The sequence below is a fragment of the Lutzomyia longipalpis genome, chromosome 2 (assembly GCF_024334085.1).
Source record: "Lutzomyia longipalpis isolate SR_M1_2022 chromosome 2, ASM2433408v1".
Classification (NCBI taxonomy): Eukaryota; Metazoa; Arthropoda; class Insecta; order Diptera; family Psychodidae; genus Lutzomyia; species Lutzomyia longipalpis.
The window spans coordinates 31393285-31414218 of record NC_074708.1 but is presented as its reverse complement, the minus strand read 5'-3'; the positions used below and the strand labels follow the sequence as shown (position 1 = coordinate 31414218).

Genomic DNA, 20934 nt, shown 5'->3' with positions numbered 1-20934 from the left:
GTCCTAGACTTAGAATTAGTTAAATTATAATTTTATGTTAAAATCTTACAATCAGACCTTTAAACCAAGCTAAGATTTAAACGACTAATTTAATTGTAGAAATGATCTTAAACTTATTTGATCTTAAATTAGATTCCCTAAAATAAACACAATGCTTCTTTATAAATAATCTAAAGCATATCCATTGCTGATTCAAGCATAATGCAATAAGTTTCTACCTCCTTCGTCCCTTTTTGTTAAAAATAAAATTATTGCTCTGAAGCAGTCGCAGCAAATTTCACGTAATCTTTGAGTTCTTTGAGTAATTCAGAAAGAAAAGTCGCCTTGATTAATTTCCTCTTCCACAACAATACCGATAATGTGTTCCTCGTGTACGGCGAGGAGATTTCTTTTCTCAACAACTAAAGTGTATACTTGTACGGCGCCATGGAGACAAAGAGGAGGGCATACGAACAAGAATCCACATTTCCGTGAAGGAGTTTTGCGCGATCACACAGCTGAATTAATTGGATCGATTCTTATAGTTTCAGCTGACTGTACCAGTGGAAGGTATCTTGCTGGTCGCGTGGGTATTCTTGTGCTTGTTTCGCAGTCCGGATCGCATGTGTGCTTGGATGGCAAAAGGAGCGACACTTTCGGAGAGTCAAAGCCAACATTTCGGGGGCGTTTTTGCGTGGTGCAAAAAACTCGTTATTCCATCATGAGGCATAAAAGACAATCAACTATCGTGAGACGATGGAATTATTTAATAATAAATTTTCTTCTCAATTTTTATTTCTTTTTTTCCCCATTTGTCACAATCTCCCTGGTCATTGTTTTGTTTGACATGGAAATCGCCAGTACGAGTGGCTGTGTGGATGAAAAAAACCTCTCCGTGAGGATTAAAAATTCTTGAAGGAAAAATGAAAGAAAAAAAATCACGTAATTCTCTGGGTGCTAAATATTCTTGGAGGTGTTTTTGGTATTTCTACTCAATTATAACTTCTTTGCCCACTTCCCAAGGTCATTTTAATTGCTAATTATTGCAATTCCATTTGACGACTAATTGATTGTCTCCTTGTTGCATGAGATCAGCTGAATGACACTAAAAATGCTGGAAAAAATAATAAATTTAAAGTTTCCATTTTAAATGTGAAAAATTGTGAATTTCTGCGATGGGGCTTTTGTCAGTTTTAATATTATAAACACAAAAGCCAACAGTATTTGCTTAAAGGTCGCCAAAACTCCCACAAGAGGTATATTATAAGATTGAATTTCATTATTTTTTTTTTATTAGTCGGCATGCGATGAAAAAAAAAGTGAAGGTATTTGATGAAGAGTGAAAAATATAACATCTTGGCGTTTTATAGGTTTTTTAAACAGTTTAAAGAAAAGTGATATTTTCTTTTGTAATTTGATGATTTTCTTTATTGTTCAACCATTAGGATTTTTGTAAATTTTACAATTATATGTTTTGTATATAATGGTTTGAGAAAATTTGCTATAGACTCATGGAAAATAAAGGAAAATTAAGCGAACAAAGGCTTAAAATGAGGAGGAAAGTCCTTTTTTAAAAATCTCAAAAATTATATTTGCACAGATTTCCATTGCTAATTTTCGTCAATTATCTTAGAATTCTAATATGTCAATATTTCAACAATGATGCACCAAAAATTCACCTTTGAAACATTTGCTAAACAGCATCATTGCCAATTTCAAACATTTAATTTTTTTTCCTGCTAAAAAATTAGCACAATAATCCACCTTCTGGTAAACCACAAAGCCTTGGGTATGATTCGCAACTTTGTGGGGGGGAAAGTGAGTTCCGTCAATTTCACTTTCATGACCAAAATAAGAATCACGAGAGAGAAATTTGCAAAGAAAAATTGAAACTTAAGAAGTACCACGAAAAAAAAACTCAGACTGCTTGCAAAAAAAAGGAGTTCATGAATCAGGCCGATCAGGTAGATTTGAGCCGGAGATTAGAATGATTTCGTGCAGAAAAAGTGTTTGTTAAACATTTTATAAAATTATTTGTCACAGAAGAAATATTTATATAAGTGAATGTTTGTGTGGGCATTGGAAGATGAAGAAAAAAACCCACCCACAAAAAGTTCGTGTGTGCTGAAGCAAAAATGAAGAAATATCGATTCGTTTGGTGATTTTTGTTCATTCCTCCTTGGGGCACTTTGTCAAAAAATTCACACAATATAAGCATCTCGCGCGATGGCCATTTCATCAACAATAAGAGAAAAATTATCATCCAAATTATTCCCCGCGAGCCAAACGTAGGTGGAGCAATTAAATGAGATCATTGTGCTCTTCTTCAATTTATCTCTGTTTTTTTTTCCAACATACCTGGATGGATGGAGATTCATCAGAGGTATATGGCCGCTGAAAAAAATTGCTCTCACAGGAAGATATCGCGGGATGGACATTAGACCACAGCGCCGTGATCTTCGCGCTCAGGCACAAATGCTCTGGTGATTTATGATTGACTGTTAATCAAGCGTGTTCACTTTGAGAAACATGCTCAATTCTTAATTTATTTTCGTTTATTAAATTTGCCTTTTTTTACCCATACGCGCGCTGCATGAATTTTTCCATCCACACTGTATCATTTTTGGTCGTGCGTTTATTATGCACAAATTAAACAATTCCCTCAATTGCCCATTCTCTTTTTTTTAATAGCATTGCTCATCGCAAATGGAAGATCATCCACATAAAATTCTTCTAATGACAAAGGTAAGAATAGCAATGAAAAAAAATTATGGAGATTGTAGGAAGATTTTTAATTTACATTATTTAAAAGACTTTTTGGATCTTCATCTTTGCTTCAAGGTGTTGGGAATCAAGTTGAAGAAAAATTTCCGTAAATTATCTAAAGAATCATAACTAAAAAGCATGAAGTTTATTTAAAAAAAACCTTGCACTCAAGATCCACCTCCAAATAGAACTTTATTCAAAAGAAGAGCTCTCTGATTGGCTGCTGAATTCAGACACATCGCTCTCATTGATTACGTCATCTTCTCACAGTTAAACAGCCTAATGGAACTGTGGTGCAAACTAAATTTGAACAGAAGGTTCAATAATTGCTAAGATTGTAATTGTAAGCTGTACATTTTTTTGGCAGATTGCAAAAGCAGGAAGTAAAATGATTTAGTTTGAAGAAAAATTCATAAAACTATTTAACAAATGAAAGGAGCGTTTTCACAGTTATACAGCGACGTTTTGACTTTCTTAGAATGTTTCAACCTTGGAATGAATGGAGGGTATAAAAAAAAATGTAAAAATAAATTGAAAAAGGATGAAAAAAGGGAAACAAAATACATAAAATAAAAATAAATTAAATGAATTTCACAAGAACAACGAATATTTTATGCAAGCTGGGCCTAATTGCCACAATCTCCCCTATATTTTGCATATTTACTATTCATTTTTTGAGTTAGTATAATTCACACTTTCCAACGTTTCTAATATCTTGGCGATTTCACAGAATTTATTCATTTTTGTAATTTATTACTTTGTCAGAAAAAAAGTTCTGTCTTTTGAGCTGTCGAACTTGATGAGAAATTTCATATTTCTCATTTATGTTTAAGAGGTTTCTTACAATTGATGTGTATTTATTATGTCTCTACAGCAAGATCTTTAAGAATTCGTGACGAGATGTTCTAAACATCAATATTGATTAATTAATTTTTAATTTATGATCCTTTTTACCCTTGTTCGCTACCTTCCTTTTCAATGGGAACCTTTTAATTAAAAATGATGTTTTTTTTTTAAATACAAAACGGATAACAATAAATAAGTATCGATAATTTATTGGACATATCCTCCGAACAGCATCCCTTACATGTTCGTGCTTGAGAAGTGTTAATATACATTTCCTCTGACATGGTTGCCTTCGACAGCAGCGGTAGGGAAGAAGAGCTCAACTTGGACTGTGTAAAATTGAAGAAAAAAGCTTTCAATTTAATTTTCTTATTGAATAGAAATAATTTTTTTTTCCTTTATTAAAATTCTTTTAAATAACAAATCCTTGAACCAAATTCATAAATTATATTCTTTTGAGATTCTTTGTACAAGAACAAAGTAAAGTCAAATGCAAAAGATTCGATTTGGACCATCCTCCTCTTTGGCAATGTTTTCTTCTTTTCGTTTCTTTTTAACCAACCCAAAAGTCTCAAAAAAATGTTCGATCAGACGTGGTTGTTTTAGTTTAATTCCCGAGGCAGATGTTTGCACGGGGAGATCTTTGAGCCCCGAAACAATATAATGCTAAAAATGCGAAAGAGCCCATAAGAAGGTCGTTGAAGGTTTCGCGTTTTTAGATATATTTCTGCATTATATTGGGGATATGGAAACCAAAAAAAATCATCACGAAAGCCACAATTCTGAGAATTTTGACTTGTACGTTAGACAGAGAGGTAGAAGGCAAGGCTGTGGGGATAATTTCAGGCATACATAAGAGGATGAGATCAGAAAAAGGTTTAAAAAAAAGCAACAAGCCTTAGTATCTTTGGTTTTAGAGCTCCCCCCTTTGCAGCGAGAATGTTGACGCAAAAGGCAAAAAGGGGGAAAGATTTTACCGAAGAAATATGATATTAATCGCAAAGTTGTAATTATGGAGATGAAGAATACGGGAGAAAAAAAAGCATCCACATAGAAATGTTGGAGTCCATAAAATGTTTAGAGGTTTTTCCTCATGCATTTTGCCAATCCGCGATCTTTATTGTGTTGCACAAAATGACTTTGAGGGAAATTTATGTGCCGCATAAGAAGTCAATAACTTATACAATGTCTTGATTAAGTGTCTGTGTAAGTGCTAAAGCGAATGGGGATTTGCAAAGTTGTAAAAATAGATCGATGATTCAATGTACTACATACAAATAAATTTTTACCCTTGTGCGTTCTTCTCTTTTGCAAAAGACTTTCTCGTCGTGTGTTGCGGTGCTGCGGTAGCTTGAAATTTGAAAATACAACGGACGATTTGTCTTTGCTCGCGCTCTTCCAGGTGTTGCAAACTCACGAGACGCAATGTTGTGCAGGTAGGTAAGCAGAAGGTTTCTTTGGAGGTGCGCAAGTCTCACTGGAACACAGCTATAGTTCTCTCAGGTGAGCGCATGAGCGAGCTTTCCTTTGGCCGCATGCTAGAGATCACAAAACTTCTTACACCTACCTGGTGTGCCTATGTGTGTGGGGAGAGCGAAACTCTCCAAGAGACCGCGATCTTGTGAGTATCTCCGCTGAAAATTCAGTCTTAATCCAGACATCGAGTGAAACACAAGTGCTTAGTTTGTAGAGTTGGGTAAAAGTGGCAAATTTATATATCTTAAGCGCTGTGGCGGAACAGCCATGGTGAATGGTGAGTGAATTTTTTTTTCGAAGTTTTTAATCTCATTTGCAAATGAGTTTCTTTTCCAACGCCGAAATTGTACAAATTATGGAGTTTTGTGCCCAAAAAAAAAAGAGAAGTAACCGTTAATGGAAAAATTCACAAAAATTTTCTCTAGTGATCATTGGTGATCTGTGGTGATCCTCGCGGTAATCCTCAAGTGGTGTCCTTTTGCTGTGTGCTCAAGAGGAGAAAAGTTTATGGAAAAGGCCAGTTGCAAAGTGAGTTGAGTGACTGTGAATGCAAAAAAAAGTCAGAGACGAGATCTGCATAAAAATTGCTTACGGTGATCTCATGGTGCGACATTTGTGGAGAAGCCCACATTGCAATGCAACCTCGTACATAAGAAAAACATTTTTTTCGCCAAGTCTCTTGGGTGTAGCTTGGCTGCACTCAATTTTCTTCTTGTGCAGACTCCATGCGAGCTCTAAAAAAAAAAGAACGCAATCCGGGAACCTTGAATTGATCGGCATACAACCATTTCGTATGGTTGAACGTTGAAAAAATCTTTTTTATATTGGATCTGACTTTTGCATTCACAAAACACTATTTGAACTCACTGAACGACATTTTCCAATTAACATAACATGTAATTTTCAATAGACTGTGGTTGAAGCAACGTTTTTATTTGCACCGTCTATGAACTCTATTTTTCTCGTAAAAAAATGATCATGAGTGGTACAGTGGAAAGTGCAGTGTGATTGCAGATCACTTGCAAGGAAAGTGATTGACTTTTTTTTCTATGGATTTATGATGTGTTAAACACCCACACTTTTGGGTTGCCTCTCTAATGGATTATTTTGCAAAGAGACAACCCAGGATTTTAGTCTCAGGTGTTTGTGACTAAACTTCGCATAACTTCTCTCCTATATGTGTGATTATTTGGCATTTGGATTACAGCCTCTGCAAATTTACGTCATTCACGAACACAGAATGGGAGAAGAGACAGAGTGAAACTATGCTAATAAAGTGTTGTATTTAAGATCTATAAAAAGAGAACTTGTGTGTGATATCAGAGACACATAAAAATTAATAATCTCCATTTGAAAATGTGTCTCCCCCCGGTGTGTCTAAAAACGCTGTTTCAACCACTTTAATTTGTCGTTTAGTTTTGCCGCTAAAATCGATCGCGATCGCCCAATGATCACGATCAACCTTCTTCACCTTTTGTGAATAAATGTGAATTTATATTATGTGAATTTTTCCTCCTCAATTTTTCTCTTGTCTTTCTTTTTTTTTCTTCATCAAACCATCCACCTTCAGTGTGTGTGGTGAGTGTGAGAAAATTAAAAGTTGGGTTTTCTATTTGAAAATTGATCATTTTGCTGGCGTTGGTGAAGAAGTGAAAAGATATGGGAATTGCATTTGATGAAAAGATTTTTCTTCTCTTTTTTTTTCCTTCAAAATGTTTCTTCGCAATGTATCTATGTGGTAGATGCAGATGAGAAAAGAGAGACTCAAAAGAAGGGGAAAAGGTTAATTTATTTTTACAACCTCTTGTGGGGAATTATAATAGTTTAAGTGTATAGGTCTTGTGGTTAAAAAAAAACCTCAACATCTCTCTTTTTGCCATTTCCATGGGAGAGCTGTAAATTATGGAGTTTTACTATCGTTCATCTTGTGGCCAACACATAAATATGATTATGTTGCTCATAGTTGCTATTCTTTTAATAAAATTCAGTGCAATTTGTGGAAGAGTTGCGCTATGTGTGAGAGAAAGGAACCCACACCTGGTACCACACTTCGTATCTTTTGCTATCTATTTGGTCACTATTTCATTTTGTTATTACTTTTTCATTAAAAATAAATCTCTAAGAAGTGATTTTATTTAAATTAAGCCTTTGTGTTGAAAGTTGAGGCCGAAAATATTTAGATTTTAAGGTGAATGTTTAGAAAAATAATCATCTGTGAATTGATTCTTAAATGAAACGTAACCTTTCGGAAAATTAACGAAAAATGAGGGAAAACTCTAGAAAACTCGGTTGAAACCTGCTTTCATATAAATGTAGATAATTTTTGGAAAATCCTATAGAAGGATTACATTTCACATTAGAATTTATCTACTGAAATCTGCAATTCTTTCTAAAAGCTCTCTATTAATTCAAATTAAATTTAAATCACATGAATTTTGAACTTAAAAACTTTAACTAAAATATATCCACGAACTTTATGAAATTTTCACAAAGTCTGACTCCTAAATTGTCTAGAAATCTAGAAAAATCGGTTCTCAGCCAGAATTTCCACAAAAAAATCTTAAGTTCTTTTTCTAACTGAATCTTTAAGAATTAAATTTTCTTACTCACCTATGATTAAGTTACATCCAAGGACTTCCAAGTCCCAAATCAACATAAAAGCATAAAAATGTGTGGGATTTAAATGCGTCTTGTGTTGTGCAATAATTCTAGTAAATTTTCACACATAATACGCCTAGCTTGTCACAATGGAGCTCCTTTCTAAAAATTCATACCACAAAAATCAGCCAGCAAAATGTTATTTTTCATTAATTGTCGACAGATGGTTTTTCAATATTTGTGTGTGGGATTTTTTTCGATCAATTCAAACCTTTTATTTCCGACTGTGCAAATTTTACTTCTCATATTGTGAGAGTTATGCTGGAACATATGTGTTGTATATACCAAAACTAGTCACGATCTTAATACACATTTTCCTCCTCTGCTGCAAAATTCACTTTATGAATGTTGAGGGGGTTTTTAGCGCGACTCGCGGTTTGGACTATAAGTGTGTGTTTATAAAGAGTTTTGCTGTCTTATTTCTTTCCTTGAAAATGTAACCTGAGTAAAAGTTGCTGGTGTACATAGCGAAAGGCACACAGAGCCATAGATCGTTGGCTCTTGTTTGAAATGAGAGAGAAAAAAAAGAGGCTCAAGAGATAAATTGTCCATAAGAAATATGTGTTGTTTTATGCGAAAACGCCATTTTTTCTATCCATCTTGTATGTGATACATTGTTACACTCGCATCTTTCTCCCCACATGAAGTTTCTCTCTGCACGGTGTATCTTCTTTTCTTTTAATTGCACACACAGCCGTGGAAGAAGAAGAAAAAAACCTCTAAGAAGTGGATTATTGTGAAATTAATCCACCATGTGTGTGTGGTGGATTTTATTGTTGCATAATTAAGTCCATTTTGGGACTTGGACTTCCATCGAGCTTCTGCGCGCGTTTCTTCTCTCGTTTCTTAGCCATTCACATCGTGGCAGCATTATTTTACAAAGAAAAAAAAATGCTTCTGTGAGAAAGAAAAATGAAGATTCAGGGCTTTGCTTCATTTTTTACGCACATCTCGTATTTAAATAAAAAAAAATTATTTCACCTTGATACAGTGCTGATAGGCTAAATTGCATTTCAAACGGCGCGGTGAGTGGTAAAAAGCTAATTGTTTCGGGTGAATCGTAAAATATCGTAAATTACATTTAACTAATGTATCAATGACAGGCATGGGAGATTGTGTGAAGTTTGCTATTGAATTTAGTGCTTTTTGCTTTTGATATTTTGGTCGTTATTCTTCACAAACGCTCATCTTATGCTACAAAGAGCTTTTCCGAGAGACAATTGGAGAAACTTTGCGATTTTTGCAGTGGTGTAGGTGGATTGTGGTTTAAATGATCCCTAAAATCGATAAGTTGTTACCCAATTTAGGCTTTTTCAAACGAATACTCTCAAAGATCGTATTAAAGCCTCTTTTCCTTAATACAAAAATAGGAAAACCGTCTAATTGTGAATTTTCCTTTTCATTCTTTCGAGCATTAAAGAATTCTTTATAATTTGGGTGTGGTATTGGTCGCTATCAGATGATCTTTCATTCCACAAGTTTGCAACTAATTACTCGGTAGATTACTTTCAGAAATTCGGAAGCTGGCCTTGAAATCTTAAGAAAAATATTATTTTAAATTCAACAAATTTGAACTTTGGCAAATTCAAGCAACTTTCGGTTTGTTTTTGCAAAATTTAACGATCTCCCTGTTTCATAATGCACAATTTGACGATCTTTCTGTGGAAAATGAAAGATTACCAGATTATTGGGTAAAAATTCATCGAACTGATGCATCATTGAATATTATTTTATCAAGCAATCACATGATCTTTAACCTGAGATCATGTAATCCTGTAAGCTATATTTTTTCGATCATTTCAAGCATATTCGGTTCCTGGTATTGAGCGTATATCGGATTATAGATCAATGTTTTATTAGTAAATAAATAACTTTGAGGTATTTGCAATCGAAATATAATTCTTTTTAAACACAAATTCAAGTTCATTTCGCGCCAACCACAAAATGTGCTATTTTTCAAAAGAGGATTAGTAATCCCTCCTTGAACGCCCGGAAATCCCACCGATATATCCAAAAATATCGCAAAACTTCATTCAGAATATACCAGGTTTAGCCCCCACAATCCCATTGTGGAGCTCGATCTTTCGCTACCTCGATTCTTTATTTATTCTTTTCACAACAAAATTAAATATTTCTGCCAACACTTAGCACACCAGGTTCGCGCTTGTAGCGGTTATATAGAAAGTCACCAAATAGACGACCTCCACCGCAGAGACGTTGGCGATTTTGTTGTTCCACTGCAACATTCACCGCAGTTGTTTCGATCTCTTTTTTTCTTCTTGTAGTCTTGGTGGCACAGACACAGTGGGTTGACCTTTAGCAACGTTCAATCATATCGACTCTCCATATGAGATTTGCATACAAAATGGCAATCACATCGCCATGGAGTTATGCTGCACACGGTATCATCGGATTATATAAGAAAATTAAGTTTATTTTCTCAACATTTTTCGATGCACCGTTGTCTTATTTTTATTATGCCACATTATCCGCAATTTCTTCCAAGATCTCTGATATATTTAAATGAAGATGATGGTACGAAAAAAAAGTGAGAGAAACTTCAACGGGGACTTTTTTTTAATTCAAACTGGACGTGGAAACTTGTTTGTTTATTATTATAATAAGGTGGAATATATAAATGTATAACATTTTATGTTCATACATATATTCTAAATTGTATAATGCTTCTCTTTTGCTATGTATTCTTTTCTTATGACCAACCGCGAGTCCAAGATTCCTCCCGAAAGGCATTACAATAATCCCCCTTATGACCATCACAGAATCCACCCGAGACAATCACATACAATATGAATATGCATCTCATTATATGGGGGATCCTCATTTCAAGCAACGACACTCATGCTAAACAAAATTCTGCTTATTCTCGTCCCCACCCCATTCGGTGGTGCCCTCGCAAAACTGGGGGACTTTTCAAATGAAACATTTACAGCGAGCTACAAGAAAAAGTATATAAATGCAAGGAAAATACAAGGGGGGAAAAGGTAAAAAAAAAGTCTGAGAGAGAAACATTTGTTAAAGTAAGAAGAATATTCTCTTGTGGTATTCCATCTATTTTGTCTGCAATTTTCTTTTGGGATACCTTCGACCACTTCATCGTTTTCTCTTCTAATTCCCATACTTCTTCCCCAACATGGTGGTGTGTCTCACCAGACATTGGAGAAACAAGCGCAGAAAAATAGATATATACTCTCTATGGGTTGTGTCCACCTCCTGTGCACAATTCCACCTTGACCCCCCGTGCCCATGACAGAGAAAAATTTCAACATCATTAAAGTTCAAGTCCTTCTTTTGCCCCATACAACACACACAGCACAAAAGCACTTGAAGAATCACATGGGGATCACTAATAGCTACAATTTTCAACGGAAAATAGAGTGCAAAAAAACTCCTGCACATAGCCATTTTTATCTAAAACGTCTCTTTGCGCATTTTTTTCCTTTCTTCTTTTGATATTCTTCCCATCATTCCTTGGGAAGAGAGATGCGCGCGCGGCTTAGAAAGAGACTCTCAAAATGCTTTATAAGAAGACATTTACGAACTAATATGGGTACTGTGGGGAGAAGATCACAGAACAAATGACTCTTGACCTCATCGGAACTCTCATCTCTTGGTGAATAGGGCAAATATTGTTATTAATCAAACAGATAGGAATGGAGGAGGGAAAAAACAACAAGGTATATACCGAAAGGAGAGAGTACGTTGAGATAGAAAACTATACAGAACCCCAAGAATCCCAACAGCTAAGAAAATTGACTCATCAAACTTCTTAAGTAGAATATATTTCTCAAAAGCAATATGACTTACTACCATACAACATGGACACTGCTGGGCGCCACCGGTTTACCGACAAAATACTTCTTTTTTTTTAAGAAGCTCCCCGATTTCTTAAACAATTTAACGTAAATTTGGGGGTATTTTTCATCCAATACTTCCTCAGTGATAAATTGTTGAACATGATATCCTACATTGTTGGCTATTTATCATTAGTTTATTAATACCTATGTACATATTAGGTTGATTAAAGTTGAAACTGTGGGATGTGGAAAGTTCTTAGTAAAATTGGAAGTTTTGTAATTATATTTCTTTTCTCTAAAGGAAAGGAAAGTTTATAATTTAGATTTCTTTTACTGCTTTTCGCATTTTTGAGTCAGCTTCCAATTAAAATGATGTGATGTATGTAACAAATTAAAATTAATTAATTATCAGTTTTTGTAACAATTTAAGTGAATATCTTACAAGATGTCACTACTAGAGCATGGCCCTCTGGCGAGAAAAATAAAAGTTCTTTTTAGATATTTTTATTTATACATTGTATATGAAGCAGTTTTCGCAAACGTTCAAATTCCTTAAACTTTACTTGGGCTTCACAGAACAGATGAAATCATCTATTATAAGTAAAGTAAATATCGCACAAGATGTCAGTACTATAGGCTATGGCCCTCTGGTGAGAAAAACAAATTTAGCGCTTATTCGACATTTTTCTTAAATATGAAGCAATTTTTGCAAAAAATTATATTCCTGAGACTTCACAGAGCAACTTTGGCAGAAGAAATTAAATGTTAAATGCAAATGTTGCTTCGCGTAAGAGATAATCTGCCTAGCAAACCCCCTGCAGCTCCATCCAACCTGTCACTTTGGATTGCTTTTCTTTTCATTCATCACCATCATCCTCAAGTATGTCTGAATGAAGCTTTTGAGACAGAAAGTGATGGTGATGGCCTCATTTTAATCCTATATACTTAAGCTTTATGCGCGAATTTTCTTTAAATAACTTGACAGCGCAAAATGCACGATAATCTTGCACACCCGCGTTTCAATTGAACATGTTTGGTGTATAAAGCTTAAAACATTTTGTAAAATAGCATTTTCCCGTGGAGATTAAAAGGGCAAGACGAGGCAAAAATTGCGGAACATAAAAAAAATGTGCGTTCTCATATATTAGGGCTCTCCTGTGGTGTTGCTGTGCAAAGTTTCCAATGCGAGAATGCGATGAAAAAAAAGGACAAAGTGTGCAATCGATGGTCGACGCTTGGGTGGATTATTTGCATATAAAAGTGAGACTATAATCGAGACTCTATCTGTAAATTGTGGTTTTCAAGTGGATGGAATCGCGTAAATAACACACACGACTCTTGTAACTCAATTGCGTTTGCCACTTTTATTTTTTTTCGTTGCCTTTTTAACCCAACTCTCTGTACAATTTAAGTAAAAAATAACATCTCGAGGTGCAAAAAAGGGCAAAGAAGAGGATGCACAAAATGCAGTAAATACCATTTAAGCGGATATCACGGTGGAGGGTCATATACAGATAAAAAGTATCTTTAATTGATTTTAAGAAGGAAAGAAGGAACGCTGAGAATTTTAGCGTGAATGTATAATTTTGAGGGTTCGTCGCTTTGGTCGCATTGATGTCTTTCGTTTCAATCTGTGTGATTTCACCGCATGAATTCGCTATGTACTTGAATTTTTCGTCTACCACACCTCGAAATTATGCATAATTTGTGTGTTTTCGATGGCATCTTGTGGGGTTTTTTTTGTCTTGTCCACACCACACCATCTCGCTTCGTCTGTGAGGAAACGGAAATTGAACATGAAAATCAATGAAATTGCGTATTTTACGTCACTTTTCTCCAACACACCCGTACGATAATTTAATTCTTTCACATCTTCTCGAGAGAAGATTGTTAGCAGAGGGCTCAACAGAAGGAGAAATCTCTAAGATGTTTTGTTTCTTTAACCTGGGAGTTTTAATGAATGAATGGGCGCGAATATTTCCACAAGTATTGAAGAGAGTGAAAAGAAATTCTCCTGGTGTAGCAGCAAAAGTTAATGTTTCTCCTCATTCGTCAATATATGGTAAGAGACGTTAGAGAGATTTAAAAGAATGATTTTGTATGCGTTGCAAAATGTGTGAATGGTTATTATGTCATGTCGTGCCACACGGTGCTAATTGCGATTGCAACCACCCACGTTCAAATTTACCCGATCTACCGCTCATCGTGACTACAGCCATGGTTGTTTTTTTCAACTTCTTTTATTCTTGTCAGCGAATATGGTAAAGAGAGGGACATATAATTCGTTTGTCGCAGGCGGATTGAGAAAAATGACAATAATTTTGCCAAAAAACCCAAAATGAATTTTGGTGGTGATTTTATATGTTAGCGCGCGTGGAGTTTATTTGGAAAGATGAAAAATTACCTATTTTTTGGCATGTGGGTGTGTACATGATTTTCTTTGTACGTGGATGGTTGATTAAAGCCATGATGATTCTCAATGGAATTCGATTAGTATAGAAAAGAATCTAAAAAAAAAAATGAAAATTTTATTCAATTCATGTTCTCAATAATACTCCAATAAATCAAAACTTCTGCATTAACCATGAAATTTAATTTAATAATTTTTCTTTCTTTAAATTCGTCTATTTTGTGCGATCATCGCAAGATTATATGGAGAAATATTCAATACTGAATGCTTCCTTCCATTGTTGGGGGTTTCTATTTGTTTCTTATGCGATGGGGCAGAGATTGGACTTCTTTTTTTTTTCGGGGCAATCTATGGGAAAAATATCGACAAGATCCGAAGATGATTTGTTCAGCGCCACAAGACGTCCACACGTGGAAAAAAAAGAGTTCCTTTAAATCCAATAAAATAAATCTTACCATCTCATACATGGTACGTTCTTCCGCATACAATAGTCTCCCATGTTTCACCTCAATAAGCCTCCTGCAGGTGAGACAAAAAAATTGTATTTGGAGTAATGATTTGTAAGAAAAAAAAAAAGAACTTGAGAATCATTTTCAATAGAAGGTACATGGTCGAGGGGGCGAGGAAGGAGTGTGTAAGCAAAAAAAAAGCATGGAACTGTTTGGAGAGCAATGTCAGTATTAATTATGGGAATTATTGTTAGTGGTGTAGTATAGTTGAGGGGTACAATATACTTTTAAATTTAGATATTTCTCTCGCTGTATTCTTCCTCAAAAGATTTTTCCTTCAATTGTTGATGAGCGAATAATGACAGAGGTGGTCAAATATATCTGATGATGCTATCAAAATGCTATGATCACAAATTGTTTGTGGATTTTTGTGCTGATCATCGTGCTGCTGAATGACGATTTGTTTGCGAAATATTTATTTAAAAATTCTCATTTAAGATCATCTCTCGATGATTGGATGATGTTAGAATAGATAGCATAAAAAATACAAACCACGAAAAGAAATCCAAAGGAAGAGAATGGGAAAGATGAGGAGCAATTTATCACAACATATAATGATGAATTTATAGATTTTTCGTCATTCATCGCGAATGTATCACTTTTTATTTGCACCCTTTGGCACGATTGAGAATAAATTTTCTCTCTATTCTGTCGCGCGATCTTCATTTTGAATACTTATTTGCAATTCATTTATTCCTCTGCACATTGTATTATGCAACTTTTAGTCTTAATTGCTTCTAGTTTATTCTGCCAGGAAAATACACACACACACACATTGAGCTGAAAATTTCAATGAAAAGCTTTTTTTGTCAGCTAATTGCAGTTTAAAAAAAAGTGCACAAAAAGATAAGTCTTTCACTCTCTAGTGATTTTCATTGTAGTTTCTAAATGACCTGAAATATGGGGCATCTGATACACTTTACGCATAAAGTAAATGAAGATCGTTAATCTTTTTTTGTATGACAACCTGCAAATGATAGTGGTATGATGAAAATTGTTGTGCTGTTTTACATAAAGATTAAATTAGCTCATATAAAGAAATATCATACGTATAGGTATGTAAAAGAAATACAGGTTCTTCTGCATTTTAAATGTTTTATTTTTAGCATATATTTTCTTTTATTGAACTGAAAGATTATTTTTCTAACAAAGGTTTTAATGTAATTTACCTTCATCAGTATATTTTAATTAAATGAGTAAATTTATTAAATATTTTTAAGTATTTGCTATAATTAGACACAACAAATTACAAGAAAAAAAATAAAACTGGCACACCAGACAGATTTTTTCAAAGAATAAATTTTAAAAAGAATTCAGGGTCGTACCCAGAAATCTATTCAATTGTTTTTTTTTTTAATTTTTTTACTTAATTTGAAGGACATTAAAAATTAAAAGAGTTTTTTTAAGAAAAATTTTAATAAAACGTATAAAAGGATATTATACTTATTAAAAATTAAATATTAAATATTAAAGCAGGTTTAGAGAAATTTTTGTGCAATTCAAACGGTTGACGTTTCTTTTACTAACGTTTGAGGAGGTTACTTTCCAAACTTTTGACATTCATTTTCTAACGTCTGATGTTTCTTTATGAACGTTTGACATTTATTTTCTAATGACTGACGATTATTCTAACGTTTTACATTTCGTTTCAAATGCTTGGCATTTTTTTTAGTGTTTGACGTTTTTTTTTTCTAATTTCTGAAGTTTATTCTAACGTTTAACTTTTAGCTGTGTTTCTTTCAGACACAGCTTTTGTGTACCGAGCAAAATCGAAAGTCGTCAGATCGGGCTCAAACTTGGGATGAGCACGAATTAGGGTCCCCACATTCCAAAAAACGTATGCGCCAAAAAAATTTTTTTTTCCGGCCGTCCGTCCGGCCGGCCGGCCGTCCGTCCGTCCGTAGTATAACACTAAATTGCGAGAGAACGGTGATAGATAGAGACTTGCGGTAAACGGCAAAGTTTAAATATCGACTGGAAGACATCCGATTATGATGTCAAATTTTACCCCCCACCCCTCCGTCCGCCATTTTGAATAACCTCAAAATTTTGTTTTCGCTATATCTCAGCTCCTATAATAGCTAAAAATCTGAAATTTTTATATGTTGTAGGGGCCACCAAGAGCTTTCCAACGATACCTCATTTTCGAAAATCGGTCAAGCCGTTTAGTCAATATGGCCGACACAATTTTTCATCGAAAATCGACCATAACTCGAAAACGGCTTGACCGATTTTGATCAACCCGGGGTCAAATGAAAGATCTCAACAAACCCTACAACTCTCTAGAACATCCGAAGTTTCAAAAGTGACCGCTAGGGGGCCAAAAATCGAAAATAAAATTTTCGATTAGTTTTCGATGAATATCTCGAAAACGGCGACATAAATTTTTTTCATTTTTTGATATGTTGTAGCTGACCATATTATCTAGCTTCATGCCAAAAATGAAGAAAATCTATGGATCCGTTCTCGAGATATAGCCTTCCAAAGTTGGCATGTCATATCTCGGGTTCTACAAGTCCGATCTTGATCAACTCAAGCGCAAATGAAAGGTTTCGTGAAACCCTACAAATGTCTAGAACATTGCAACTTCGAGAAATGACCGCAAGAGGCGCTAAAATCGAAAACAAAGTTTTCGAAAATTTCGAACTCGAATTTTTCGAAAATGGCGACATAAATTTTTTTCATTTTTCGATATGTTATAGCTGACTTCAAGACCTTTCAAACAAAAAAAAATTTATGAAAATCTATGGATCCGTTCTCGAGATATGGCGTTTTAAAGATTTCTTGAGGGATGACTTTTCAACTTTTCCCGACTTTGCGCATATTTAAATTAATTCGCGTTCTAGTTTGCTCTCACAAAATTGGTACACTGAAAGAAACACAGCTCTCGTAAGCTTGGTCAGCTTACCAGTACATTTTTTTTTGTTTTCAATTCGAAATTCTTTTATTAATTATTTCGTGTTCTTTTAAACTAAAAATATTTTTTTCTAACGTTTGACGTTTCTTTTCTTATGTAGAATTTTTTAAAGAATTTTTTCAAGTAATATCTGGATTAAAATAATTTTTGACATAAAGAAAAAAATTAATTAGCTGAAACAATTTCAGCATTAATATTTTAGGCATAGAACTTTATTGCAATTAAACGACCTCTGTGATTTAATTGTCCATGTAATTTGTACGGTTTGAAAGAGAACCGCTTAGTGCATTAGCAGATATGTTCAACATGACATTACTTTGCTTCAAAATTCGCACATCCCACGCAATTCTATGCTGTTTATTTGTAAAATAAAAAATCTGTGTCCCGCGAGCGATGGGATGTGTAAAAAAATGCTGTATTCTCTCAATGGGAAGAAATTACACAATCATCAACCTTGTCACATTGTTGTTGTCTTAATGATGAAAAATAATGTACACACTACTTAGCGATTGATGTGTTCTTTCGCTGATTTAAAAAATGTATGTTTTCAATTTTTTTTCCTCTTCCCCCGCCCAAGTCGCCAAATTAGGCATCATAAGTGCTTGCAATGGGGAATTTGTTAAATTTATTACTTATGTATTTTAGCTGTGTTTCTTTCAGACACAGCTTTTGTGTACCGAGCAAAATCGAAAGTCGTCAGATCGGACTCAAACTTGGGATGAGCACGAATTAGGGTCCCCACATTCCAAAAAACGTATGCGCCAAAAATAAGATTTTTTCCGGCCGTCCGTCCGTCCGTCCGGCCGTAGTACAACGCTAAATTGCAAGAGAACGGTAATAGATAGAGACTTGCGGTCAACGGCAAAGTTTAAATATCGACTGGAAGACATCCGATTATGAGGTCAAATCCACCCCCCCACCCCTCCGTCCGCCATTTTGAATAACCTCAAAATTTTGTTTTCGCTATATCTCAGCCCCTGTAATAGCTAAAAATCTGAAATTTTTATATGTTGTAGAGGACATCAAGAGCTTTCCAACGATACCTCATTTTCGAAAATCGGTCAAGCCGTTTAGTCAATATGGCCGCCACAATTTTTTATCGAAAATCGATCATAACTCGAAAACGGCTTGACCGATTTCGATCAACTCAGGCTCAAATGAAAGCTCTCAACAAGCCCTACAACTCTCTAGAACATCCGAAGTTTCAAAAGTGACCGCTAGGGGGCCAAAAATCAAAAACAAAATTTTCGAAAAGTTTTCGATGAATATCTCGAAAACGCCATTATCGATTTGCTTCATTTTTTGATATGTTATAGCTGACCATATTATCTAGCTCCATGCCAAAAATGAAGAAAATCTATGTCGCCGTTCTCGAGATATAGCCTTCCAAAGTTAGCATGTCATATCTCGGGTTCTACAAGTCCGATTTCGATCAACTCAAGCGCAAATGAAAGGTTTCGTGAAACCTTACAAATGTGTAGAACATTGCAACTTCGAGAAATGACCGCGAGAGGCGCTAAAATCAAAAACAAAGTTTTCGAAAATTTCGAACTCGAATATTTCGAAAATGCCATTATCGATTTACTTCATATTTTAATATATTATAGTTGAGGTTAAGACCTTTCCAACGATAGCTCAAACTCGAAAATCTATGGATCCGTTCTCGAGATATGGCCTTCGAAAGATTTCTTAGGGTATGACTTTTCAACTTTTCCCGACTTTGCGCGTATTTAAATTAATTCGCGTTCTAGTTTGCTCTCACAAAATTGGTACACTGAAAGAAACACAGCTCCCGTAAGCTTGGTCAGCTTACCCGTACATTTTTTCTTGTGTTACGTTGTTTTTTCTCGAAATCATGCAGAGAGGAGGGATTTGTGTAGGGAATTTAAAGAAAAAAATCGTGTGTAACAATAATTTGCTAATTGAGATGATTCTAAGTGATAAATTTTGAAGGAGAATATAGATTTTTTGGCACGAAGCAAAATTGATTAATGCCGGAAAATTGTTATTGATAAAACATAAAACCTATTGAAATCTTTTCAATTGAAAATATTAGCAAAGGGTGGGGGATTTCTATAGGAGAATGGCTCTTTTTTTGCCAAAGTGCTTGTGATTATACATTTTCTATGTAGTGAATGAAAAGATATATAATTGGTTGTGAGACAAAAAGTCTTGTAGGTGTGTTTGATGGTTAATTCATAAAATTTCATCGCATATGCACCACATAATGAGTATGAAATTAATCTCTCGCTTTCGTCTTTTACCATATATATTGAAATGGAGATCATTGTTCACTCTATTAAGATGATTTCGCTGGCTGAGGAAACACAGCACATGCCGGAGAGTCGTTTGAATGAGAAAAAATGTGTTTTATTGTGAAAACGATCCCCCTATTTTTTTTTTACCTGTGTCAGTGTGTTACCTCAATGTTTTGCCTTTTTGGTGCGGTGCTTTTTCGGGGGGGGGGGGGGGGGGGGTTCACCGCGCCGGTGTGTACCGCGGATACTTTCTCTTGGCTCTACAACTGCAAAATGGAACTATCGGAAAGTCCCCGCAAGTATGTGTGCTATGGGTGCTGAATATATTGTTGTTATGTACTTTATATATTGAGAAAAGTATTAAGCTCGCGCGCACGATCGTACAGAGAGATGGCAAAAACTAGGTCGCCACACCAAGTTGAAATATTGTATTTCATGTTTTTCCTTCTCATATATCTCTCAGAGTGGTTATGAGTTGGATGTGTGTGCGAGCATATGCTTAATTTGCGCACCTATCGATTGTTGATGCGCGCGGGGAGCTTTGGGGGAGATGAAGTGTCTCACATATGGCAAAGTAATCTTCTAAATAAGGCCGTTGTGCTTGGAAAAATGTGACATTTTTTTACGGAAAATGCAGAGAATGTGATGAAAAAGTAACTATTCTACCTTCCAATACATTTTTTACCTCACAATTACCCATTAAGACCCATCAGTTTTTTTTTCGACGCTCCTCTAAAACACTCTCGATTGAGTAATGCGCCAAAGTGAAAAGAAAAAGAAATTGTCTGGCAAGATGGTACCACACGTATGTACAGCAGTATTGATCAATTACGAAAGCACATTGAGAACTTTCTTTCAGTTTAAAGAGATGTGTGCTAAATTTTTTTTTGTATTTCATTCAATGTGGCGCAATAGTTTCAATGAAAATGAAATGAAGAGTGAAAATATTATTAAACATCTTCCATCCTACGCGCTACTATTTGATTGCTCTCAAAGCAAGTGTTGCTGTCCCCTCAGGTAGACACGAAGGGGGCTATCAACTTTACAAATTGAAGAATTATGAGAATTTATTTTAAATTAAAGCTTTGTTTTACAGTCATAGCGTAAATTATGTAAAAGAATTAGAAAATTATGAAGGTTTAATTAAAATATTTTAATCTAAAAGCTCTTGAAGGACAAAATACTCCCAATTCTTAACCTTTCCTAATTCTTCTGGAAAGCTGTGGCGTAGGTAGATGGTGTTTGAGTATCTAAACAGCCTAAAACCAGCAGTTTAGAGTATTTAGAGTTCAAAATAAAC

The 20934-nt window shown here is 34.9% G+C and overlaps 2 protein-coding genes across 2 annotated transcripts in view; one reads left to right on the top strand and one right to left on the bottom strand.

Annotated features, from left to right (window-relative positions):
* Window positions 1-20934, bottom strand: part of LOC129790280 (RUS family member 1) — a 213192-nt gene that overhangs the window by 14416 nt on the left and 177842 nt on the right. The gene's annotated exons all lie outside the window — the stretch shown is intronic.
* The window catches only part of LOC129790089 (uncharacterized), a 177851-nt gene continuing 162152 nt past the window's right edge, over window positions 5236-20934 (top strand). Inside the window, exon 1 of the mRNA XM_055827303.1 lies at window positions 5236-5344. Within this exon, the coding sequence (XP_055683278.1) occupies window positions 5335-5344 (10 nt within the window). The 5' untranslated portion in view covers window positions 5236-5334. The remainder of the gene's footprint in view (window positions 5345-20934) is intronic.